At 29.1% G+C, this 27005-nt stretch overlaps 2 protein-coding genes across 2 annotated transcripts; both read right to left on the bottom strand.

Annotated features, from left to right (window-relative positions):
- Positions 1–225: 225 nt before the first annotated feature.
- LOC107444846 (gastrula zinc finger protein XlCGF58.1-like) lies at positions 226–10807 on the bottom strand. The gene has a single exon (XM_016059081.3). The coding sequence runs from the start codon at positions 10617–10619 to the stop codon at positions 9114–9116; it is 1506 nt and encodes a 501-aa protein (XP_015914567.2). The 5' UTR covers positions 10620–10807; the 3' UTR covers positions 226–9113.
- A 6386-nt stretch (positions 10808–17193) lies between these two features.
- Positions 17194–26582, bottom strand: LOC107444847 (uncharacterized). The gene is made up of 6 exons (XM_043040014.2): positions 25452–26582; positions 25186–25362; positions 22153–22218; positions 21340–21572; positions 18993–19158; positions 17194–17390 (listed from the first exon to the last, which is right to left on the bottom strand). Exons 1-6 carry the CDS (start codon positions 25675–25677, stop codon positions 17233–17235), a joined length of 1026 nt encoding a protein of 341 aa, XP_042895948.2. The 5' UTR covers positions 25678–26582; the 3' UTR covers positions 17194–17232.
- Between the last annotated feature and the right edge of the window lie 423 nt (positions 26583–27005).

Raw genomic sequence — 27005 nt, 5'->3', positions numbered from 1 at the left:
AAGACTCTATTTGTTACAATATTTTTAACAGAATTCAAGAGACGTTTTCCAACACCAATTTTTACTGACCACTGTCATTAAACCTCTTAATCAAAAATAAAAAATTAATATAGAAATGATTTAAAAAATGCCAATTACCTAAACTTTTCAATTGGCTTCTTTATTATTAACTTGTTTAAATGATTCAATTTTTTTCTTCAATACATTTTAAAAATACAATACACATGTAAAAAAAAAGCTTTTATTAAGGACATAAATAAATATAAATACATAAATGCTTTTAAATAATCACATTGAAGTTACAGACAAAAAACTAACAAATAATTATATAACAAATTACACAACTTGTATGACTCACAAATACTAAGATAAATGCTTGAAAATAATATACTTTCTAAAGGGATTGATTATATAAATTATGAAAGAAAATAAACAAGCCCTAACTGACATACAAAAAGTGCAAATCTTTTCATGAGTAAAATCTTGAAGCATCCGATTATATATGACAATGGTGATGAATATAATATTTTCAGTAGAATATATGTGCTTAAAAGGCGTTTGGAACATCAGATCAAATCCTCAAGCGATTAATAATGGCTTGTTTTTAAAACTAACAATAATGAAAACACTAGTCTCTATTTTACAATAGTAGTTTTGCAAAACAAAAAACCTCCTGGTTTTCACATTTTAAAAATTGAGATTTCGCTAGATCACAATCACCTCAGCAATGCTTATGAATTTACTATTGAATTTCTATGAAAGTTATTTTTTGAAAATGAAATATTATAACTACAAACATTACATATAAAATGAAAACTACTGCAAACACAAATTGTTAACTCAAAAAAATTCAGATCTTTCAAAGTAATTTTCATTAAAATCATTAAAACTTCCTTAAAACATGTGAGCAAAATCAACCAATGATATGAATAGTTAAATGATGAACTAAAATCAATACCTCACTAAACCTAACTCACTAAAATCCATTTTTCTTTGCATTTCAGAGTATTTTCTTAGAAATTTTTTGTTAAAATTTTTTTATTGCTAGATCTTATATTATTATAAAATTTTCTAAACGACAAAATTACACTAATTTGGTAGAATAATAAGCAACATTTTCAAATGTAACTGCCTAACTCAAACCATGAAATTTAAAATGAAAACTATTTTAAACATAAATTGTTAACTTAAAAGTCAGATCTTTTAAAATCATTATCATTAAAAGAAAAAAAAAACTAAAATTTTTATAACCATGTAAGAAAAACCAACCAACACCACCAACAGTTTAATGCCTGAATTGACAAGCTTAAGTCACTGAAATTAATTTAGCATACATTTCAAAGATTTTCTTTCATAAACTGATTAAAATTTTGTTATGACAAGATTTTATATGTATTTATATTTTTTTAAAGGAAAAAATTAATTTAGTTAGGTAAAATAATACACAAAATGATTATTCTCTTCTCTGAGAATGATAAAGTAAAAATAAATAAGAACATACACAGTGCCTGATTTATCATAAGGCTTGAGAAGCTTAGGCTAAGGATCCCCATCGTGGGGGGAGGGGCCTTCATGTTATAAATAATTTATTTTTGTGTTTTTCCTTAAAAATTGTTTATTAGAATTTCAGTTATCAAAGATTGAAATAAATATGAGCACAAATGTACTAATATATAGTAGTTCACTTATGCTATAAATAATTTAAAAACACTTCACAATTAACGACCAGGGGCCCCTGACAGATCAGGGCCTGTACATACTGGGTGACAAACATTGAACTATATAAATAAAATTTTCAAAAACTACAAGAGTTCAGAAATTAAATGCAAATTTTAAAAGTAACTAGACTTAGTTCGTTCTAGTTTTATGACAAGTCCGATATGCTTCATATTAATGTCTATCGTGAGAGGTTTACAAACAGCAAAGTTCTAGAAACTTTCTGAAGTGTTATGCAATCCATGCTTTTGATCAGGTCCTGAATGACAGTTTTGAGTTCAGTGACAGTTAGGAGGTTACGTATAAACTTAGTCCTTAATATTGTCCCAAAATAATGAATCACTAATTTTAAGATCAGGAAGAACATAGAGAGGTCTTGGATGATCAAGGTATACTCAGAAAGTCTGTATTTTGAAGAAGAAAAACAATTCTAACATTTAATACTAACAATTTCTTAAGAAATACTTAGAGAAATATTTCGTACAAGTATTTTTTAACATCCTAGGCCAGAAAATCAAGCAATAAGCTTGTAACTTTTATCAATTATTTTGGTTGCTATTTTCAATAACTGCATATAATTTCGTAAATCTAGGTTAAATATTTATGGAGATCTGAATATTTTTATAAAGAACTAATTTTTTTGTCTCATGTTTTTCTACTATAACTTATATAAAATATTCAATAAAATTAGACATAATTTTTGGAGCAATTTAAAATTAATTACAAAATTGTTTTATAATTTGAAAAAAAAAAAAATTTGAAAATTTGCAAAATATTAGTATTTAAAGTAGTTCTTTGATATTGTGCTTCAGATTCTTTTTTTTCCCATTAGTTGCAAAATACAATTCACTACAAAATTATGAAAAAATAATTTTAATTTTTTTTTTGTGCAAGTGCAGTACAAGAGAACTACTTTAAATACTCATATCTTGCGCATTTTTTAACAAATCCTCTTACAATTTTAAAACAATGATTTTGTAACTAATTTGATACTGTTCTAAAAACTTTTACTTTTACTGACTATTTTTAAAGTTATAGCAAAAAAACATCAGACAAAAAAATTTGTTTTTAATAAAAATGTCCATATCTCCATAAATATTTAAGCTAGATTTACAAAATTTTATGCAGTAATTGCAAATAACAACCAAAGTAATTGATATAAGTTACCAAGCTTATTGCTTGATTTTCAGGCATAGAGTGTTCAGAAATACTTGATTTTTCCGTAATTTATTGTGGGTTCCTTAAAACCTATAAAAGTTTTAAACTTTATTGTAAAGTATGAAAAATCCCATGAACTAAATACTTCTAAATTTACAAAATATTCCTCTAAGTATTTTTTGAGAAATTTTAAAAAATATCAAAAACTTTAAAGTGTCTCTTACATTATTGTAGGGCAGTGTATATGTTGCCTAACACAATAAAAGAATTTATTTCTTTTACACAAATGTACTCTGTTAGTCGGTACAAATGCAGATTATAGGATAAGCATCTACTATTTTCTATCAGTATATTTTTATCACATATCTTCGAATTGAATATCAAAAGAGTTCAATAGAATTAAATAGCAATTATATCTTTGAACTGAATAGCAGTCAATATCTAAATTAAAAGAACTAGTATGTTTCAATCACTTTTTTACACAAATGCAATCTCTTAATTGATACTAATGCAGGTTATAGGAAAAGCCTCTACTATTTTCTATCAATATATTTTTATTGCATATCTTTGAATTGAATAAAGCAAGAGAGTTAATTTGAATTGAATAGCAGATGTACGATAGTATGAAATTACAAATTGAAGACAAAGAAATCAAACTCAGTCTGATATAAAAATAATAAATGAGGTTCATTAGAGTCATAGAGGTTGTCTCAAGGTGGAAAATTAATTAGAGTACACAGATCTTTAAATTGCTTTAAAAAAAATTGTAGTATATATATGCAAGTTATTTAGATTATTTTCAATGTTTTTATGTTCATTGTTAAATTTAAAATGCTTTTTTCCCCTTTAGAAGTTAATACTTTATTTAAAACACTTAAAACTTTAATCACATATTTTTCTCTTTTCTACTCCAAGGATTTTTAAAAGAAAAAAAAAACATGTGATCAACTTGATTTCAATCATTGACATTTAAATGTAAAATAATAACAATTATTACAAATAAAATTAATATATTGTTTCTCTCAGACTAATAAATAGTAAATTAAATATTCAATACTAGAAAAAAAGGAGGAAAATTACAGAGAGTTAAAAAGAATATAATATTTAACCAAATGGATTCTTAGCAAAAGATACATAAAAATTTAATAAAATATCTGTTGCTTCCCTTGATTACACATTTAACATATTTAAATAAAAATTATGCAATTGTTATTGATCTATAAGTATATAATAGCATTGAGTTTACAAATAAATTCACTTAGATTTTTTATATATCTCAGGAAAACCATATTTTTCTAAAACTTAATTCCCAAACATTTGAAGGTGTGATATATTTAAATAACCTATAATAAAACCAATGAATTAGATTAACCAATTGATGGCCAAGTCACAATTTCTCAATAACCTATTAGAGAATTATAAGTTGTAGTGAAATGAACTGGAAAATTTTAGACAAAAAAATTCATTACATTTCAAATTGTATTGTACAATGCGTGAAAAAAATTTAAAATTATAAGAGACACCAAAAAAAAAAAAGCATTCTTATAATTGTATATATACTAAACAATTATATGGAAAAAAATTAATTAAAAAATGAACAAATTCAACACTTTACTTCCTGACATTGTGACAAACTGCTAAGTCAAAAACGTGCGAATAAAAAATTAGATTACATTATTCAATATTTTGTGCTGCAATTGATAACATCTCAAAGAAATGAATATATAAAGAAAAATATTAATTTTTGTGAGCTTATAGCAAACTTAATACGAAGGTTCTTTTTTTTACAACCATCTTTAAAATAAATAAAAACTTGTTTCTGTTGAATTAAAAAAGATGTTTTCAATTAACTGCAAAAGGAAAGTATCAACAAATTGTTCATTTTGACAATAAATAAATAAATATAAATAAATTTTAAACACATTAACAAACATTTTCTTTTAAAGCTTTTCCCTCAATTTCCCATACTAGATATTTACTCTTTTATAATTAATACAGTACAGAACCCGTTATCCGGAAATCAGAAAACCGGAAAACCAAAAAACCGGAACGAAATTCGATAAATTTTCCCGCAGTTTTTTAAATAAAAATTTTTTTTCCTCATAAGATTTTAGGAATTTTCTTTCTTTTTTGAAAGATATTTACCTTACCATCATTTTGGAAATAATCATTAGTGTATTACTCCATCGTTTTTTCTTCTTTTTAAGATTATTTCCCCAAAAAAAATTTTTTTAGTTGGGTTTAACAATAAAAAAAACGGCTTTTTGTAGAGATTCAGAAAACCGGAAAAATCAGTTATCCGGAATAGCGATGGTCCCGATCATTCCGGATAATCGGTTCCCTAGTGTATAACGAAATTAGTTATAAAAGATAAAAATTTTATTTTTAAAGCAAATTGTAAACACTTGTACTTACATTATATTATAACATAATACTGACATGTAAAGAATAAATACTACATACATAAAAGTTAAGCATTTTTTTTTTTATAATATTAATACACATGTAGTACACAATAGTCTACACACGCCTTTACATATTAAAATTTTAAATTTAAAAAATGTTTAATCAAATCAAATAGTTTTAAAAAATTAATAAAATCTAATTAATTTAAAATTTATACAACATTGCATTTTAAACAATGATTTGAACCATTTAAAATTAAAAAAAAATTTCATTTAGCTTGAAAATATGTTAAACATAGCTGCCAACGCAGTTAGGGAAATGACTTGATAACAAATTTAATGATCAAGAACCTGTAATATGCATGATTATACAATTTGCAATACAATTTTCATAACTCCATTAAAACTAGAACATACAGCAATTTCAATTTGCTTCATCATTAGTATGAAGTAAAGAAGTGCATATCAAATTTATGATTCAATTAAACATATAGTTGTAGTTACTACCTAATAGATAGGTCTGACCATTTATTTCTGATTTTTATGATAATACATCATGACAATATTTCCTGACAATAGAAATACATCAATTACAATTTGTTTCATTATTAGCATGAAATAAATTGTGTAACAATTTAAGATTCAGTTATAAAGGAGAATATCCAAGAGTCATGACATGTCCAATTGGTCTAAAAAAAATTATTTTTTGACCTCATTATTTCCGATTTTTATGAAATTTGGCGTAAAGGACAAAACAATACAATGTTATTACAGTAAATGTTTCTTAGAATTAAGTTTTATTTTTACAGCCTTTAACAAAAATTGACTTTACAGTCGGAGCTACGACAAAAATGATAAAAGCATTAATACAACATCACATTATGGGCCAAGGGGTTAAGAAAGTTAAACCTAAAGAATTTTGTGATAAATGGCATGATGGCGGCAATGTCTTCAGGATTTTTGCAGCTATCACTTTTTACTTACCAGACAAGCTGGTATCATTAATCTGAAGCTGGATGGGTTTCAATTCAAGCCATAAGTGGACATCAAACTCAGTCGATCACGATGTCTTAACTAATAAGACATCATAGCTAATATTATGACTAAAAATGCAAGATTTTAGTCTTTTGACAGTTTCAGACCCATGTTTTATATGACAGCTTAAACTAGGGATGCACAACCTTCTTGGGTGAAGGGCCACTTGCACAGCAGGTTGACTAACGAAGGGCCACACACAAGTTCAGTCATATTGGCGGCAAATATGATCATTTTTTATCTTAAAATTGGTGTTATAAACACTAATTATTTTTATCAATGAAGTTAGTAACATAGTTTTAGAATTATATATTTTTTTTAAATTTTTTACACCTCTTTATCAATAATTGATTTATCTATGTATATATATATTTAGGGAAAAGAAGCACTATACTACAGCTCTAACAAAAAAAAAACTATAATGCTCACAGAAAAAAAGTGTAAAAAAAACTGCATACCTATTTTAATAAGTAATATAAATTTGAACTAAATATTTTAATTAAAGAAAACTTATAGGATTTATGCAAAAACTAGAAATTATATGTTTAATGAATTTTAAATAGAAAAAGCTTCTTTTTTTTTCCTGTAGAAAGTCGTATAAACTACAAGAAAATTACAAACATCGAGCAGTTTAAAAATTCACGTACAATAAAATTTGTGTAAATTGAATGCATCAAAAAGTCATAACTCAAATTTGCTATTTAAAATTTTTACACATTCATATATATAACACATTCAGAAGCTCTCACCAGCTGCACATCAACGGCCACAGGATGTGCACCCCTAGCTTAAACTGTGGCTTAACTTATCATACATCAAAAACTTGCCAATTTATATTCCTATACCTGTTTAAAAAAACTTTGATATTGTGTCTATCTTGAAAAAAAAATTTTAAAAAATTAATTGCCAGAATTACTTTATTTGTGTGTGCCTTTTACACCAAATTTCAAAAAATAAGGTATGCTTCAATGATTCCTTTAAATATTCCCCTAAATTTAAGAATTTTTCTCAATTTACGTAAGAATCCAGTCTAAAAATTGTCGAAAGGTCACATTACTTAAAAGTTTCATTGTATTTGAATAAAATTTCGGTTTTTAAAAAATTACATAATATAAAATGTAACTAACAATAAGAAAATGGAAATTTAGTGGAACTAACATAATAAAATATTGTTTTAAATCTTTTTACAATCTCACATTACTGTTGTTTATCAGCAAAGATATAATAATAAATTGCTAAATATTAAAATATATGCTTGCCTTTAAGTATCGATTCAGCAAGATGAATTGGGGTGTTTAAAAATACATATTAAAATACCAACCAATTCTTGCCCTTTTTTTTCCTTATATATTTCATTCTATTGTAAATACTGATGTAATTCAGAAAAAACACTACCCTTCAGTTTTATTTATGGTAAACTATTTTAATTTTCGTCCCATTATTATTATTTTTTTACAAACATTGATTATAATCTTTTGTATATATTACAGGGTCATACATTATTTTGCTAAAAAAAATATTAAAAATGAAGATTTTTGGTGCTCAAGTATCCGGAATTTCTACACTTTCCAAATAGTCAAGCTTTTAATGTACTTCTATAAAAAAGAACATTAGTTAATAGCATTAAACATTATTAATATGTATCAGCAATACTAATGAAAGTAGTGTAGTTAAACATTTATTAACTATGTAAATGCTTAACAGTCAAAAGGATGATTATTTTATAGTTACGAGACAGTTACAATTTATCATTTATACCATAGGTGTGATATATGTATTCATAGTGAAGCTTTCTGATTGGAACTGTTAAAATGAATTTAAAATATCATTGTTTGCATTTTTAATAAAACATTAACTATCTAAATATTAAAAAAAAGATTAAATTTCTCCCATTAAGTTTCCAAACCAATATCAGCAGAAGCGAAGTGAGGTAAAAGTATATTTTGTGCTAAGTATGAATAATGTTAAATGTGAATAAAGTACAAATAATTTCACACAGTTTTACTATAAGACTATAGTTTTGATTAATACAATAAATTGGTTCTGTTAACTAAGAATTTCCTTGGTGTCAAAATATAAAATGAATAAAGAAAACATGAGACAAACAAGTAACAAAAAAAGAAAAAAAAGTTATATCAATAGGAAAAAGAGGGATAAGCTTAAACCTAATTATCAAATAAAATCAGGAAAACACGAACCATGTTGTGTTAGAAAACATGGCGAGAACTCCATGCGTGTGCAAGATGTAGTATTTAAATTAAAATTAATTTCTAAACATAAAAAAATAGGATACTAAAAAGATCATTTACTAAAATATAAAAAATATGGACAAATTCCTAAAAGTCAAGGTCAATAGTAACAGAACGTAATTTTAGATAGCTATATTATGTTCTCGCTGATAGCCAAATTAAAGGATTTTAGCAGAGAGACACTCAAACATATGGTTAGAATTCCAGTCGTGTAAGACAAAAAATTATCAAACATCCTGATTTTGGACATATCTTTCATGTTTTTTAAGTGTAAGTTCAAACACAGGTATGTTTAATTTGACCTATATAAACAATACTACCCTGAGAACAAATTTGGTAATTATTCCAGCTATTAATATTCATAGCTGAAGAATTTATCAAATTTCCTCCCACTGTGGTCTTGTGTACATTATATAAACGAAATGTATCCTTAAACTTTGATTTAAAGTATTAAAGTGATCATGAGAGATAAATTAAAATTAAATTATCTCTCATTGTCTAACATATTTAGAATTCTAATCATGTGTTTCAGTTTTCTCATTGTTTAGCTTTACTCATTAGTGGTAGCATTAACATCATAAATCAATGCATCATCATACGTATTTAAACTAGCACAGAAATTATTCTCATGATTTTCAAAGCTATTTGAAAAACTATTTAACGACTCAGGTAAGTCTGAAACACTTTCAAGATTTTCAGAACCGTTTGGATTATCATTTAAGGAACCAGTTTCATGGGAAGAATTAGCACTATTAATTTCATCATTGCTTTTATGTTCATCACAATCATTATTACTTTTATCATCATCACAATCTATGTTACATATATCTTCATCACAATCATTTGAATGTTGGTATTTAAAATGGCGCTTCATGTTTTCCTTGCACTTGAAAAAAACATTGCAAGTTGCACACTGAAATGGATTTTCATCAGTATGTATCAAACTATGTTCACGAAGTTGACTTCGAAAATAAAAACTTTGATCGCAAACTTCACATTTGTAAGTCTTCTCAGAATGTCTTATCAAATGCTCTCTCAAATTTTTCCGCCTTTTAAATGTCTTATCGCACTTATCACATGAAAATGCTCGCACATCAGAATGTGTCAACATGTGCAAGCTAAGAAGATACTTTTGAGAAAATTTTTTATCACATAGCGTGCAAGGAAATGGTTTAACATTATTATGAGTAGTGTAATGGTCATCAAGAGCAGTTTTTCTCCTAAATGTTTTACTACAAACATCACATACAAAAGGTTTGATGTCAGTGTGATTCATTATGTGTCGCTGTAAGCTACTTTTGGTAGTTAGTTTCATATCGCACCATTCACAGGCAAAATCCTTTTGACCAGTGTGGGTGACGCTATGTTCACGTAAATGAACTTTTTCAGTGAAGCCTTTGCCACAAACTTCACAAGTATGTGGTCTCTCCCCAGTGTGAATACGGTAATGTTTACGGCGTGAGCTTTTATCTGCAAATGGCTTTCCACACAATTGACATGGAAATGGCTTTTCTCCAGTGTGAGTCAATATATGCTGTTTGAGATACGCTTTTTTACGAAACCCTCGACTACAGATAAGACATATATGAGGTTTAATCCCGGAATGAACAGACATATGTTTTGTCAATGAGCTCGCCCATTTAAATTCTTTTCTGCAGATGGGGCAGATTGAAGGAGCTGGTAATTTTGCCTGATTTTCGGAATGAGATAACAAATGCCGCTCGAGACTTTGTTTTCTAGCGAATCCACGACCACATTCAGCACAATTGTAAGGTTTAACAGAAGAATGGGTAACGATGTGCCGATTTAAAACGCTAACAGATGAAAATGTTTTGTTGCAAACGGGGCAGAAAGCGGAAGGAAAATGGGTTGCTTTATGTCGGTTTAATTGAAGTAAGCTATAAAACGCTTTGCTACATACATCGCAAACAAACAACTCTTTCATGCCATTTGCAGAAGTAGGTAGTTTTAAGTGTTGAGGTACGCCATGAATAATTTCTTTAGTAAAAGCGTTAACTACAATGTCTTCGCCATCTGAAGTCATTTCGATCTGCATCAGGAATGTGTTAGAATAATGATTGGATTGAATGAAGAGTTTTAGAGTTATTGAAAGAGTTTCAAAATGCGTTAATTAAAAATGAATAATACTTTGAAAAACTACGCATTTCTCTGACATCTTGATCGATATTTAACATCTCCATAGCCAAATGACATGTAAACAAAAGTTTGGTCTATTTAACTAAAATCGATTCAATATGGAATCAAAACGATGGAAAGAAATATCGATTAAATTATTTTAACAAAACTCAATGGCCATTCTTGCTTTATGCAAAGAAATTGCATATGCGAATTCAATGTTGCCTATGTGAGCTGGAGCTGGATTAAGGAAAAACTATTCACTAATCAGGTTCTCATTTGCTTCTCCAAATTCTAATGATTGATTTTTTTTTTTTTTGCATTGTGAATGGTCAATTAATTCTAATTGCAACCCAATCACTTATGTTTATGGCACCATTCTCACTGTATGCGGAAAATACACTGAAGCCAGAGGTTGAAGCAATTCCAAAAATGTGAAAGAGAACCTGTTTGCTCGGGTAACGAGATATTTCACTAATGATCTCGCATGCATTGCCAAATTCCAAGAGAACCTGATACTTCATATACAGTGAGAACCTGATATATTTCACTAATCATGATCTCACTCACAACGCCAAATTCATATCAACATATTTTTACATACAGTGAGAATACTGCCTTTTTCTCTGCAGTGCATATGAAATTTGCCTTTTAGAGACCGACCGGCCTGTGTACTAAAAAAATTGAATTGGCTTTGCATCGGAAAGGTTCTAGGTTCGAATCCCGGGAAAGGCAAGAATGTTCTTTCATTCTCTTAACTATCACTCCTTACTGTAGAAGCAATGTTGGCCCACCTAATATGGTGCCCTGAAAGAGTGGTCAATAAATCTGCCCTTCAGATTCCTGTATGACGAAAGGTCATTGTCTAGGTGGGCATTAGAAAAAAAAAAGAAATAATAATTTACATTGATAAAATACAAAACATGAGATTGAGTAAAAAGAAATTCAAATGATCTCGATAGTTCGGTCCGGAGTGCGGCCGAAAATTTGTAGACCCCTTAATGTTAATTTTACTTTTTGCGTATTTCATCATATCTCGAGAATTTTTTAAGCGAATCGAAAAAAGAGTGCTTACAAGCATAAAATTAAAAGTCAAACCAGAATTTTTTCTTCATTTCATCGTACTCCCTACACTTTTTTTCTACACACATTCGTAATTTCAAGTTTTAATTTTGAGCAGCAAATTAAAATTTTGCATGAAGAATTAAAAAAAGGGTAAAAAAATAAATTTCAAACAAATTGAAATTTCAGAAAATATCTGTGTTAAGTTCATAAATAAATGTGATATGACCCTTTCATCAGCATGCCACATTTTAATTCGGTAGTTACATTCCAGAAGCCCGTATACGGGACTCTCTATAGAGAGTCCCGTTATTTTTTCCCCAACAAGTTCAACTAATTCTTAAACAAACTATTGAATAATATTCTTTTCATTTCATCATAATCTGTACACTTTTCTACATATCTTAGTAATTAAAAGTTTCTAAGTTCGAAGCAAAATAATATGTTAAATCAACGTTTTTGATCTTTTTTTGTCTTTCGGTTTTGGGTAGACCCCCCGCTTACCCGATATTGATTTTTTGAAAATTCATCAACTTCAAATGTATTTTTGACAGCTGGTATACTGCTACTCACTGGCAAAGATTTAAATTTCTAACTGTAGTGACGCGTAGTGTGAAAAACTTAAGAAAAAACTCATTTTATACATTTATTAATTAAATTCAAATTAATTTAATTACTAATCTAATTTAATTGATATGTAAATGGAATAAAATAGTGCAATATAAAACTCGTACTCCGCTCTACTAATATTATAATTGCGGAAGCAAGTTTGTATGCAAAACCGTAGTAGTGTTGTAGCGGTTTACTATATTTAAAGTAATATTATTGTGGCATAACTAACTACCACTACAAATATTAAATACCAAATCGCTAGTATATAAGACATGTTAACTCGATTAGGTACCTTTTGATAGATAGTAAATAAAGTCTCCCGGTCATTAAACAAAAAATAAGAATAATAACAATAAAAAAAATTACTGTTATCACAAAAATGAAGGAAAAAATAATGAGCGAAATGCTATGAAGTAAAAATATAATGAGCAAAATATGACATAAATAAAAAATAATAACATGAATCAACTACTGGTATCCGTTCATCGAATTCTATCACAGATAAAATTCTGGAAGGGGAGTAATGTGGCATAACTAACTACCACTAAAAATATTAAATACCAAATCGCTCGTGTTAACTCGATTCTATCTTGAAGTACCTTTTGATAGATGAAGGTTGACACAGTCAGAAACTAAATCTTCGCAGTGTATTGTCGATCTGTTTATTACGTTTTCACGTAAAAACAAAGCAACAAATCTTCGTGATCTTGTGCGCTGATAAAATTGGAGATATAGCTAGCTAAAGATTTGATACTGGCTAAGCTACAATTTACTGCGGAATAATACTTTTTTGTTACAAAATAAAACCTTATACGCAGAGAAAATAAAAACGTACGCGGGAGGAGCTGCAGGCAACTGTTAGTTTATAATAATTCAGTTTCATATAAAAAAATAATCCTAATAACTTAAATTTTAATAAAACTTTTACCTCATAGCTAAATTATGTGGAATGTAGATGGATATATGCCTTTATATTATAAGTAGAGCCCGGAAGTTCAGGCAAAATGCCATAAATGCCCTTTTCTGCCTTTTTTAAACGTTTTCTTCTGAAAATGCCTTTTTCGTTCCTTTTGTTCATAAATGCCTATTTCTGTCTAATTTAAAATTTTTCTGCAAAGCTTTTTGTGCTTTTTAACCGAGCATAAACGCAAAATGAAGAAATTTTGAAGTACAGAAATGGTTGACTGTCATCCGACGCATTGTAATGCATTTATAGAGATTAGGACTTTATTCCTTTTGTCTTATTAATATTTTCTCTCCGTCTCTTCGTGGCGTCACCTTCGTCGTGGCGTCAGAAAACGTGCTTGCAAGGAGAGAGAGAAAGGGAGTGAAAAGATTGGAGTTATTTTTACTTACAGTCAATAGAATTTATTCTTACTTACGGCCCATATAGCCTACACCATCGAATAACTCGTATGCTCTCTTATCTACAAAACGAATTCACCAAGCTGGTTGAGCACATTGTAGCAGGAGCACGAAAAAGTTTTCTAGTATACTAGTTATTTCTAAAATGCCTAAAGTAAAAGCCTGCACAAGCAAAAAACTGGACAGTTTTGTGAAAGAATTTGGGTCGGATGTGTTTTCTACTGATGGGAGCATTCTGTTTTGTAAGGCATGCGAGAAGTCAGTAAATTTTGAGAAGAAGTATTTTATATCTCAGCACTTGGAGACATCTAAGCATAAAACAGCAAAAGATAAAAAAGATGGGAAAACATCGACTCTGATTTCCACCTGTTTTCAATTATCTTCTCGCAAATCGGAATTTGCAATGGATTTATGCNAAACGAATCCAAAAAATAGTGCACACAAATATAAAAATAAAAGTCAAACCAGAATTTTTTCATCATTTCGTCGTACTCCCTACACTTTTTTTTACACACATTTTGAGCAATAAATTAAAATTTTACATGAAGCATTAAAAAAGGGTAAAAAAATAAATTTCAAACAAATTGAAATTTCAGAAAATATCTGTGTTAAGTTCATAAATAAATGTGATATGACCCTTTCATCAGCATGCCACATTTTAATTCTGTAGTTACATTCCAGAAGCCCGTAGAGAGTCCCGTTATTTTTTCCGAAACAAGTTTAACTATCAATAATTCTCTAACTATTGAATAATATTCTTTTCATTTCATCATAATCTGTACGCTTTTCGACATATCTTAGTAATTAAAAGTTTCTAAGTTCGCAGCAAAATAATATGTTAAATCAGTGTTTCTAATCTTTTTTTGTCTCGTATACCCCCTTGCCATGTTTTTCGGTTTTGGGTAGATCCCCTGCTTACCCGATATTGATTTTTTGAAAATTCATCAACTTCAAATGTATTTTTGACAGCTGGTATACTGCTATTCACTGTGAAAGATTTTAATTTTTAACTGTAGTGATGCGTAGTGTGAAAAACTTAAGAAAAAATTCATTTCATACATTTATTAATTAAATTTAAATTAATTTAATTACTAATCTAATTTAATTGATGTGTAAATGGAATAAAATAGTGCACTATAAAACTCGTACTCCGCTCTACTAATATTATAATTGCGGAAATAAGTTTGTTGTTGTTGTTGTTAATTTACGTCGCACTAGAACTGCACAATGGGCTATTGGCGACGGTCTGGGAAACACCCCGGAGGATGATCCGAAGACATGCCATCACAATTTTGATCCTCTGCGGAGGGGATGGCACCCCCGCTTCGGTAGCCCGACGACCTGCGCGCGAAGTCGAGCACTTTACGGTAGCACAGTTTAACGAGGACCAATACCGCACACCCTCGGTCCCTACGCAGACTGATCCAAGTGGTCACCCACCCGCACACTGACCGCAGCCAGTGATGCTTGACTTCGGTGATCTGCTGGGAACCGTGTCTTATCGATCAGTCCACTGCGGGACCTTAAATATAGAAACTTGGTCGAATAGTCATCGCCAACTCTTCCAGACGAATTGAGAGGACAGCTCTTTCCATACACAGACTATAGTTTAACATGATTATATGCAGCCCGCATAAAAAAAAATTTAGTTGCCTTGACTGCATTTGCATGCACATCCTTCCAACACAATAAAAGGGGCCTCCCTGGCCGAGCGGTATCGCCGGTCCAAACGCTCTGTTAAGCGTGGAGGTAGCGGGTTCGAATCCCGCCGTAACCCTGGATGTATTCTTTGTGATGTCTTTCTCTGAATTGTTCTATTTGTATTTTCTACTTGACAATGACTTATAAGCCTATATTGAGCACACAAGTCAGCAAATGTATGTAATTTCAATAAAAAAAAACACAATAAAGCAAAGTTAAAATAGTTTCTTTTTATTTATAATAATTTTTTTGTCCTCTGCCGGTAGCTTTACGTTATTAGATTAAGCAAAACAAGTTTCTAGTAGTTCATCGCATCAAAATAAAGATTAACTATATTCTGTATCATTTGGGATGATCTGTTGCACATGTTTTGGGTATTCCATCTAACACAGTGACTCCCAAAGTGGTTTATGTCGACAACAACCTGCAAGGGGTCCATGAAATAAAAATGGGGGTCAATGATAGTGGATCTCATATAACCAGGTCGTGGTTTTAATTTTGGCATTTCCTAAATGGAATAATCAATATACACTGATAGTACCTATTTACTTATATAATACTACCTTATCAGTCTCCGATTGACAATTCTGCTACTTTATTTGAAATTTTTCTTATTTTTTATAAGATATGGATATCATTTATTTAAAAAATTGTACTAAAGGTTGTACATTACAGTTAGAGATTTAATTCATTAAATTTGCAAAAAAGACTACAGAAATTTATTTATATTACACAAATTTTGCACAGGATATCTTGATAAACAGTTACACGCACAGCTTCTATCTGAATAACGGAAAATTAAGTGATTTTCATCGTTGTCAGACAATAGGCATTCTACAAACTAGTAAGCATAGATTTCATATTGTTTTCAAACAATGCCTTAAAATAAAATATCAGTCAGTTTTTATGAAAAATTTTAAAATAAATTCTTTGGCTGAAATCTATAAGGCGAGATAGCGTTAGACAAATGAATGTGACAATGCAAGTGCATACTAATTAAGGCAGACATCAGTTTATGCTTTTGCAAATCAAATAAAAAAATTACGATAAAGGCTTACTTTTAAGTTAAACCCTACATTAAACAAATCTGAAATTAAATTTCACAAGCTTCATGAATGGTTTTGAAATTTATCTGCTAAGATTTGAAATGTGATAGATGTATTGGAAATGGTTATACTTGCCCTTTCAGAGCATTGCAGAAAAAATGGACAACCAATGCAATGCACGTCAAAATTATTCTCAGCTTTACTATGATTCATAAAATCAAAATCAAAGACTTTAAAGCTTGCTTTAAAATAATCACATTTACACCATCATAGTAAATTATGTTTTTTCACTTGAGTATAATGTAGAGTTTAATGGCACAAGATCCAAAAGAAGACATGCTGTGCTGAACACTGTTGATATTTAGACATATGATATCCGTCACTAAATATTAGATATTTAAAATATCGCACAAAAAACTCTAAAATTAGTTTAGTGTTGTGGTAAGTACAAATAATGTTGGACAAATAATAATGGAATAAAGTAATAACAAATAAGTAATGTTGTGTTGTTAGTAGAAAGGTGTACTTCTGATAGGTATTTACTTTGTAATACAGAAATTGTGAATATAGAGTAATGAAACAAAAANTGCTTGACTTCGGTGATCAGCTGGGAAGCGTGTCTTAACGATCAGTCCACTGCGGTAATGCAGAATACAGAAATTACTTTGTAATACAGAAATTGTGAATATAGAGTAATGAAACAAAAAATAGCTTTGAATCATTTTATTTGATATACAATTATTGAATTTAGAACATATTGACACATTCTTCGGTCTCCAAGTCTAAGGAATTGGTGACTTCTATAATTTTCGGTCTTCCGTCCCAATCAACTGCTTGGGCCAGAGCCTTTCCAAATTTTTCGGCTATCACCTGCCTATTCTCTTCAAAGCGTCTTTGAACTGTTGCTGGAAAGAAAACATTAAGTACATATCAATATTTAAAAAATAAAACACTGTAAGACAATCTAACAGATCACAATTAAATAGTGAGCCTCTAGTGAAACCTTAAAAATTAAATTGAATGAAGGATTTAATGGCACAAGGTTCAAAAAGGGACATAATGCATCAAAAGCAAGATTCTGTACTGATAATTTAAGTTACAATGAATTATCTTTGATTAAATAATAAATTCTTCAGAAACCAAAGTATGCACTGCTATAGAAGACGTTAAGCTTTAATTGTATTTTTTAATTTTACTTCTAAGTATTAAAGACCATTCTCTAAAAACTAAAATTTAGATTAGATATTGGTTACTTAAAAAGCCCTTACTCTGCCAACCAAACTCAACAGTCGAAGGGGTAGAGATGGGAAGTGAGAATTCTAAATATAGTACTTTTAATCCTTTACATTTAATTTTCACAAATAAACTGATGACGGATTTTTATTGTATTTAGCAATAAAACTGTTACATATAAAATGCAAAGCCATCACCTAACTGCAATTTGAGACATAAAGAGTGCAGCATTTTAGATTCTCTATTTAATTTTTTGTGTCAAAATTATGCCGATGAAATCCTGCAATCCAAAATTTTTAAAACGTGGTTAAATAGCAAAGAGTTGCTTGTTTTTAGATTTTTGATAAGTATCTTCGTTTTCATGCAATTAATGTTAAAAGATTTTTTTAGCATCGTCCAAATTGGTTTCCACCAGTTTAAACTGTAATAAAATTACATTAAAAAAATCCCCCAAAACTGTAAAATGTGTAGCTTTAAATAACTTACTCAAAACCAGAATTCACATCATTGTATTGCTTTAAAGTTTTGAGGAAATATTCATAGATTCATAAAAATTATCACGTGTTATTTCTCCTAATCTAATAATATTAAAATCAAAAATTTGTTAAGTAAAAAAAAAAAATTTAAAATATTATAGTAAAGGCCTTTTCAGAAAATTACATAGACTTTGTCGGAAAATTACACAAAAGCTCAAATTTATTAAAAGCACATTGCATTTACAAATGCATTTAATTCCTAGATACAACAATTCTTTCAGCCAAATTATATTTTCTTTTTGATCAGATTCAGAGTCAAAAATTGTTGAAATACATCTGCGTTAGACTTTTAAGATTAAATTTTTTCTTCAAGCCTTTTTTTTGTTGTTAGAGTTGCTGCAACTTTTGAGCAAACTTAAGTTTTCTCTTCACACACAAATTTTTTCTTCTGCAAATTCAAATATAGAGAAACTCATTCTTGCGTAATTATTTTTAAACTAAAACTTCTCTTATTTAACAACGCATGCCAAAGTAAGATAAATGTGGACTGAGGTGATATATGATGCATACAGGAAACTTGTAAATCCTGAATAGACTTAGAAATTCAAGGGATTATCTACAAATTACTATTTGTAAGGTTAAATAAAAGGAAGGAGGAACAGAAACATTTAGATTTATTGTTTGCAAATGGAATTGTTGTTTGAGACTAAAAAATGTTTCAAGGATTTTTCGAGAATACGTAATTTTCATTGCATCAATAAATAAATAAATAAATAAATAAAATCAGAACAAATTTACCCAAAATGACATTAGTGATGACGGAGTGGTTCTCAAAGCATTTCTTCCCTTTCCTCCCCAGCCTGCTATACTGCATGGCAAGATCCTTAGTAAGAAATTTCCTGCATATGCTCAATAGGAATCCAGATACAGTCTTACCGCTGCATATGCAGTCAAAATAACGAATCTGAAAACAAAAATGTAGACTTGTTATTTTTTTTAAAAAAAGCTACAAGACAATATAAATAATTTAAACATTTATTCTTTGAGGGGGTATTTATCTACAAGGCGCGCGCACGCACGCACACACACACACTAAGGACATAGTTAATTCACTTAACATACTTTTTTTATAATAAGAAAAACTGCTTATATTCAATAATTTAATAACTAATTCTATTAAGTCTTTAACAAAATTTGTTTGCTAATCTACAAATATATAAGCAAAAGAAAAGTGTTGACTTCTGAAAATTCCAAATAATGTTCTGTAACAAAGCAATTATTAATTTTACTGTGCATCAGGTTTAAAAAAATAATTAAAATAAAAATGCTTTTCTTTAATGTTATATATATTTATACGTTATGTATAGGGCCCTATAAATTATGCGAAGATGCGGAGGATGCGGAAACCCGCATAATTTACAATTTTCCGCGTAATTGCAGCNTATTTTGGTCATATAGTTATTAAGAACAGAACAAAAGAAATACCCAAAATCCTATTTCAAATTGAAGCATTATAAAAAAACTATTTCGTCCATTTTGAAATGCACATATAAACAATAGAATGGGAGAAATATTACCCTGGTGCTTAAAACAAGTGATTTATATTTAAAAATTCTGTTTAATTTTGCTTTAGAATAAAGATTCAACTTTTATTCACAATTAACTGATCTATTTCTTTGACTCTGTAATTTTACTAATAATTAATTTGAATTATTTAACTATACATTTAAAATAATATTAAAAAAAATATATATAGAAAAAGAGGAATTAGTTTCCGTATTTTTGCAATAGATCTGGGGCTTGAAAATTGATTGCAAATTTTAAGGCTAATTGAGCTGTACCAGCAATTCTCAAAGGTGCACCATTAGTGAGCATTAAGCTGATGGTGAGGAACAATGAATGTAAGAGCCATTTAACCAAGCTGATGCCATGTGTTATTATAATCTTATTTTCTAACTATCGTTTAACAGCAAACCTAATTTTTTGAATTTGTGACAGCTAAAGTTGAACTCCATTGCATTGTAATTTTGTACCCAATCCAGAAGACAAGGGAACTCCTGGATTAATTGTTGAGAAAAATTTGCGTTAGTGGAGGACTTTTCGATATGACTAATCCACATTTGCATTACATGGTGAAGAAAACCATGAACCCCCCCAATTATCAAGGCAGCAAGGGGACTCTAATCCATGATTTGTCTACCCCTGAGGATATTTTACACCAGCACTGTGATTGGTGTAAGCCGGGTGTGAAATTTGCACCATTGCTGGAATTCAAAATTGTGTTATTTAATTGGAAGACAAGCACCCTAACGACAACACGACTCTGCCATGTATTATAGTATAGTTCATTAAAACCCTCTCCACAAGTCCAAAATTATAAAACAAATGGGACAATGAAAATGGAATATTCGTTCCTTATAGAAGAATTAATTTTGAAAAGGTTAAGGATCCATGGTCTGTTCTTAAGAACAAGGGTTCCCATCCATAGCCAGGGGTGATTGTGAGTTCAAGTCAAAATTCCGGAAAATTTCTTGAGTTAAAAAAAAAAAAAAATAAATAAAAAAACGGTTTAAATTGAAAAATTAGAAGAAAAAAATTTTACAAGGTTTTTTTCTTCCTTTTTCTCAATATTTCTTAGTTTACCTAAAATATATTTAAAATTTTACACATACCTATGATGACCTGNCCATGATCTGTCTACCCCTGAGGATATTTTACACCAGCACTGTGATTGGTGTAAGCCGGGTGTGAAATTCGCAGCATTGCTGGAATTCAAAATTGTGTTATTTAATTGGAAGACAAGCACCCTAAAGACAACACGACTCTGCCATGTATTACAGTATAGTTCATTAAAACCCTCTCCACAAGTCCTAAATTACAAAACAAATGGGACAATGAAAATGGAATTTTCGTTCCTAATAGAAGAATTAATTTTGAAAAGGTTAAGGATCCATGGTCTGTTCTTAAGAGCAAGGGTTCCCATCCATAGCGCTAAGGGGCACCTGTAATTGTGAGATCACAATAAAAAATACACCAGTTTTCAATTAAATGCCACCTATGAAATCATATACCAGAATCAGTGAACGATTATAATAACATTGTATGATTCAGTTATAAAAAAATAAATTATAATAAGGTTACTTACAAGAGCAGACTGTAAGTTTTTATCTTCTTTTAACTTTTCCTCTAATTGAATAAGATCAGCATCTGAAGAAAGCGGAAACACAATACCCCTCGGTAATTCTAAAAGACCATATGTTGAATCATGTGTCTCTTTATTCAAGAACTGAATCTGTTGATCCTTTATTTCTTTAACTTCATTTCTTAAATGTTTCAATTCATCTTTAGTATCTTTGGCATGATTTAACATCTTAGTCACTAAAATAACAAATACAAGATATTAAGTGTGCACAGTTTTATTAATGTGCTTTTAATTCTATGATAAAGAATTCTACACATGCGAAGCTAACAAATTAAAGCAATTGTGAAAACAAATTAAACAACAAACAAATTAAAGCAATTGTGAAAACTAATAAAAGCTGAGCATAGGAATTTACAACTATCTTGATAGTTTACAATAAAAAAATAATTGTTAGTTAAACTATTTTATGTAATTTTATCAATAGGTCAATAAGAATTTCAAAGCCACCAGTGTTAATTGGAAAAAAAAAATCTTGTATGTGCACAGAGATTAAAGATAGCAATTAGTTACATTAAAAAAAAATTAAATGCAAAATAAACTATGAAGGAAGAGTTAAAAAAAGTAACATGATTTACAAGATAAGCTTCAAATTAGCATGATATTTTTTGAAAAATTCCCTCAAAATGAGGTAAAAGTAACTTAACTTCTAACCTTAAACATAAGTCTCTTAGATTTAGCTCAACATAACTAAACTAGTATTTTAAATGCATCTTATTTAGAAATAAACTAAAAAAGTTTAATAAACTTGTCACTTACTCATTGTTAACATTTTAGCACTATCATTCATTTCACTCATCTGGTTTACGTTTAATATTGAAGACACTAAAAGAAAATAAACAGAGCAAAATAAAAATTATTAATTTGAAGATGTAATCATTCATTGTAATACAAATAATTCAACCAAGATTACTGTAAATATAATCATCACTATCTTGAGTAAAATATAGTTTGCTTGAATCACTCACTAGCTTTTTTTAAAAAAAGTCCTTTTGTTCTAAATCAATAATTTTCCGAAAACAATTTTAAAAATCATTTACTTAGTCAAACATGTCAAATTTGGAGCATAATTTTTATACATTTGTCACCGGTAAAATTCTCTTCCCCCCTTAAACTGAATCACAAAATGTATGTGACACTGCTTTAAAATTGCTAGTACTAGCTAACTTTGCTAATGCAGGGTTCATGCTCTACTTTAAAAATAAAATTCAAGTACTTTTCAAGGACTTTTTAAGACTCATTAAAAATTTTCAAGGCCTTAAATTTTAGCAAAAGATTAAGACTAAAATTTAACATTTTAAACTGAAATGTTTTGACAATAATAGTTAGTTGACAATAAATGTTAGATAACGGCAGTATTGAAAAATAAGACTTCCATTGTTCTCTCTTGATTTTGGAAAGTGATCTAAGTATAAAAAAAGCAAGGGGGATTGACATCAAGACAAGAATAAAATTCGTGATGCATAAAAACGTCGGATTTGAATTTTACATTAGGCCTTTTTCAAGTTAGGTATACAACCTCTGAATAAGCAAAGATTCGGACAAGTAATGAAGAAAAGAGGAACATTTCAAAAAATCTATACAAAAATAAAAAACAAAGTACACTTAAACTTATTTGTAATAACAAATTTACAATTAGAGTGAAGAAAATAGAAAACATACTAATTAAAACTATAAAAAGATATTTATTTGTAAAAAACTCAAGCGTCTTATATGATATGTAAAGAACAAAACTAACATTAACAAATATACTAAATAACTTTTGAATGCATGTGGTAAAAAATAATTGAAAAAAAAGAGCCAAATAAAGCAGACAAAAATTGAAACAAAACTGAACTTCTCCAACGTAGTCACGGGGAGGAGTCACTATATAATACTGTGATATCAATTAGATCTTTAAAAATAACTCTGCCGGGAGATTTTTATATAATATTTAAAGTGGCAGAAGCATTTAGACAGTGAAATTTAAATTGCTCTTAAATATAATTTTAAAATTTCGACCACTTCTCTATTAAAGAAAATTAATCAATTATAGGATGTTGCGGCTTAGTTATCATTTTAAATTTATTACCGGTCAACCATTTTAAATTGAAACAGTTGCTAACTTTCACCTCAATATCTTCTGATAGATTTTTACTAACAATTTCGGTCATTTTGACTGTTTTAATTAACCAATCATACTTGAATTTACTTTTTTTTTTCAGTAGCATCGATCATACGCACTTGATATGATCACATGAACACGAATTACAACGAGTAGTTTTCAAATCAAGTCTAAATACGAAAATCAATAATTGATATTACAACCACATGATAACAAATCGCAATATTGGATTTTAAAAATATGTAAATACGAATAGCGACATTGGATTTGAAACTCATGCAGAAAAACTAATTGCGATATTGGGGTTTAAAAACGCTTAAGTACAAATCCCAATATTAGATTTTTAAATTGCGCGAATGGGAATGCGAGTACGATTTTTGAATCACATGAAAACAAATTGCATCACTTAACTTTTAAATCAAGTTAAATACGAAGATCGATGATTGAAATTAAAATCGCCTGAATAAGAATTGAGATTTTGTCCGAATCCGAAGCAGTTCCCAAAATTTAAAACTTCTAAAATCAGCCAAATGCACGTTAAATCCTAAAATCAAACAGTATGCGCCATCATCGGAAAGGCAGGAAAGTCATTCTCTCACACTTATGTGCTTAAGTTAAATACAGAAATGTGGGAAATAGGGCGGTTTTCGCAACTTTCTGATACTTTTCAAGGTCATTTTGAATTTTTCAAGGATTTAACATCATTTTCAAGTACTTCTAGGGGCCCTTGAAAATCAAAATGAAATTCAAGTACTTTTCAAGGCCGCAGGAGCCCTGTAACGGTTAAAAAATGAAAGCTTGCACTATGTTTGTTACTATTTATTTACAAATCAAGCAGATTAATTCTACTACATTCAGCAATGAACTTAATAGTTCATTTTGATCATGCCCAAAAAGTATATATTACCTAACATAACAGAAATTATGACATTTTACTTTTTTAAATTCAGCCATTTTAGTACTCATTCGGAGAAAAACTTAATCAACAGTTTAAAAGTGTATAGTCTAACACATGTAAATAAAATTTAGTTTCTAACATTTAGAGACTGGAATGTGAGGAGGATAAAACTGCTTTCGGACCTAGTTTTCATTGGGAATCAAGTTTTCATAAGCTAATTTATGCTGAATGGAATCTGTTAAAAATTACAATTTTGTCAGACCCTGTTTCTAATGAACACGGGATGTAATGAATCATGATTATGTCGAATACTAGGTGACAAAATAGCAACCATTTTTTAAAATTCATTGATAAACAAATATTCTTTTAATATATAAAATTATCATGCTTAAAATACTAACTAAATTCAGACTTTGATTAGATTATTAGCATGATTATAAAATCTTTACATTCCTCAATCTTGCTGTATTTTTTATAATAGTTTAAAATTTGGAGCATGCAAATACAACATTTTATTCTCACAAAGTGAATTAATTACTAATAGCATAATCTTAATTTATTTGAGCAAATTATGATTATTCATGATTCAGCTTGCAAAATATTCATGACATTTCTAATTACAATGTATAGAAGAAACTAGATTAACTGACATATTTTTGGTTTAGTGGATGTTGGGTAATAGAGGTTCTACTGCATTTTCCTACTTAGTATAACATCAAATCAATGTCATTTTCAGCTATGGTTTTGATTATAAAAAATCTAAGGACAAAAAAAAAATTTTAATATAAACCTTCAGTGCATTTATTTTTTGTAATGTCTTCTTCTTCTTCACTTGAATCGTCACGAAATCTAATAGGCTTGATTCTTATTCTTTTGCGGGAATTGGCTCTTTCCTTAGAAGAAGATGTCTCGATAATTGATGCATCAAATGCCGCTTGTGCAAGTTTATTTGCACATTTGAGAGTTTCTGAAAATTTAAAAAAACATACAAATATATTAAAAGGAATTTCACACTTATATTTCTTTAAAGATTAGATAAAAAGATAATTTTGTAACCTGATAAGCAGTACACTTTCAAATCCAATGTTTGCCAATCATTTTCAGGTTCCGCAGATTCTCTAATGCACCTTCTAAGATACACAGTAGACTTCTTAGCGGGAGGCCATTTGCCCTTCTCGTTGTTGATTAGCCATGAAATAGGGATAACTTCTACATGTTCTGATTGTGAAAACTTGACAACAGCAAATTTCTTTTTTTCTGTAAAATACATATAATTTCTCATTTTTTAAATTTATACTTATACAGGGTATCTGCTACATCTTAGATTTTCAAATTCATGACTAATTCCAAGAATTTTTCATGACTTAAAGAAATTACTATTTTCTCCGACAAAAACGTAGCAATAAATTTAAAAAAGCATTATAATAACTGAAATGATAATTATAACCAAAACTGTTATACTCTGCATCTTCATATTTATAGATTTCAAATTTAAAAAACAGAGTAACAGAGTTGAAGCAATAAAATAGCTGGCGGAAAAAATTACAAAAGCAAATTTTTTTTTCTTTTTTTGTGAAGAATTATATTTAAAAGATACTTTTCTTGTTCATCAGAAAAAGAAAGAAATACTCCTTATTTGTCTGTTCTCATTTCGAAATGAAAAAAATTTGCAAATGATTCGCTTGCTTTGGCTTGAAATTTAAATTGATAAAAATAAAAAATAAAAATTCTTAAATCACAGAAGTTTAAAAGATAATTTGTTCCAGAAATGTTTTTTCTCTCATTTTTTGAAAGAACACCATAACTTTTAAAGAACATGATGAAGACATTTTATATTCTAATAAAATATGACTGTGAGTAGTGATTTTGTTAGGAATTCAGGTACTTGGAACACGATGAAATTGAGGGGGGGAGGATTCCATTTTAAAAATTAAGATTTTTCAGCGACCTAAATCCATGACTTTCCATGATTTTTTTTTTTAAAAAAAGTAAAAATTATGACAAATTTTGTTTAATACTGAAATTTATGACTTTCCAGGTGCTAGGGTACCATGCTTATAATATATAAGCCACACTTTACATGTGCTTCCAGAGCTACACCTAACTTCAGGGGTAATTGTGAGCCCAAGTCAAAATTCCGAAAAATTCATTGAGTTAAAAAGTTAAAAAAAAAAAAAAAAAAAAAAGNACATGATAAAGACATTTTATATTCTAATAAAATATGACTGTGAGTAGTGATTTTGTTAGGAATTCAGGTACTTGGAACACAATGAAATTGAGGGGGGGGGGATTCCATTTTAAAAATTAAGATTTTTCAGCGACCTATATCCATGACTTTTTTTAAAAAATAGTAAAAATCATGAAAAATTTTGTTCAATACTGAAATTCATGACTTTCCAGGTGCGCGGGTACCATGCTTATATTATATAAGTCACACTTTACATGCGCTTCCAGAGCTACACCTTACTTTATTCACGATCATCGTTCATAGTCACGGGACATGTATTCACCAAATTAATATGAAAACATTGATAGATTTCATATGAACATTTTTATTACAATATCGAGTTCACCCTAACTTTAAATATCCTTTTCATGGAGTTCTCACAG

Source organism: Parasteatoda tepidariorum, chromosome 7 (assembly GCF_043381705.1).
Source record: "Parasteatoda tepidariorum isolate YZ-2023 chromosome 7, CAS_Ptep_4.0, whole genome shotgun sequence".
In the NCBI taxonomy this organism is placed as follows: Eukaryota; Metazoa; Arthropoda; class Arachnida; order Araneae; family Theridiidae; genus Parasteatoda; species Parasteatoda tepidariorum.
Note: the sequence above shows the minus strand (reverse complement) of the source record. Positions and strands in the feature narration are given on the sequence as shown.

What these genes read in the sequence shown, in the direction of transcription:
- LOC107444846 (XM_016059081.3), bottom strand. Translation starts at nt 10,619, where the DNA reads ATGCAGATCGAAATGACTTCAGATGGCGAAGACATTGTAGTTAACGCT.
- LOC107444847 (XM_043040014.2), bottom strand. Translation starts at nt 25,677, where the DNA reads ATGAGAAATTATATGTATTTTACAGAAAAAAAGAAATTTGCTGTTGTC. An exon ending in AAAAAATAAATGCACTGAAG is followed by an intron (nt 22,219 to 25,185) that starts GTTTATATTAAA and finishes ATTTTCTTTTAG; the next exon opens with TGTCTTCAATATTAAACGTA. An exon ending in AAAACTTACAGTCTGCTCTT is followed by an intron (nt 19,159 to 21,339) that starts GTAAGTAACCTT and finishes TTTTGTTTTCAG; the next exon opens with ATTCGTTATTTTGACTGCAT.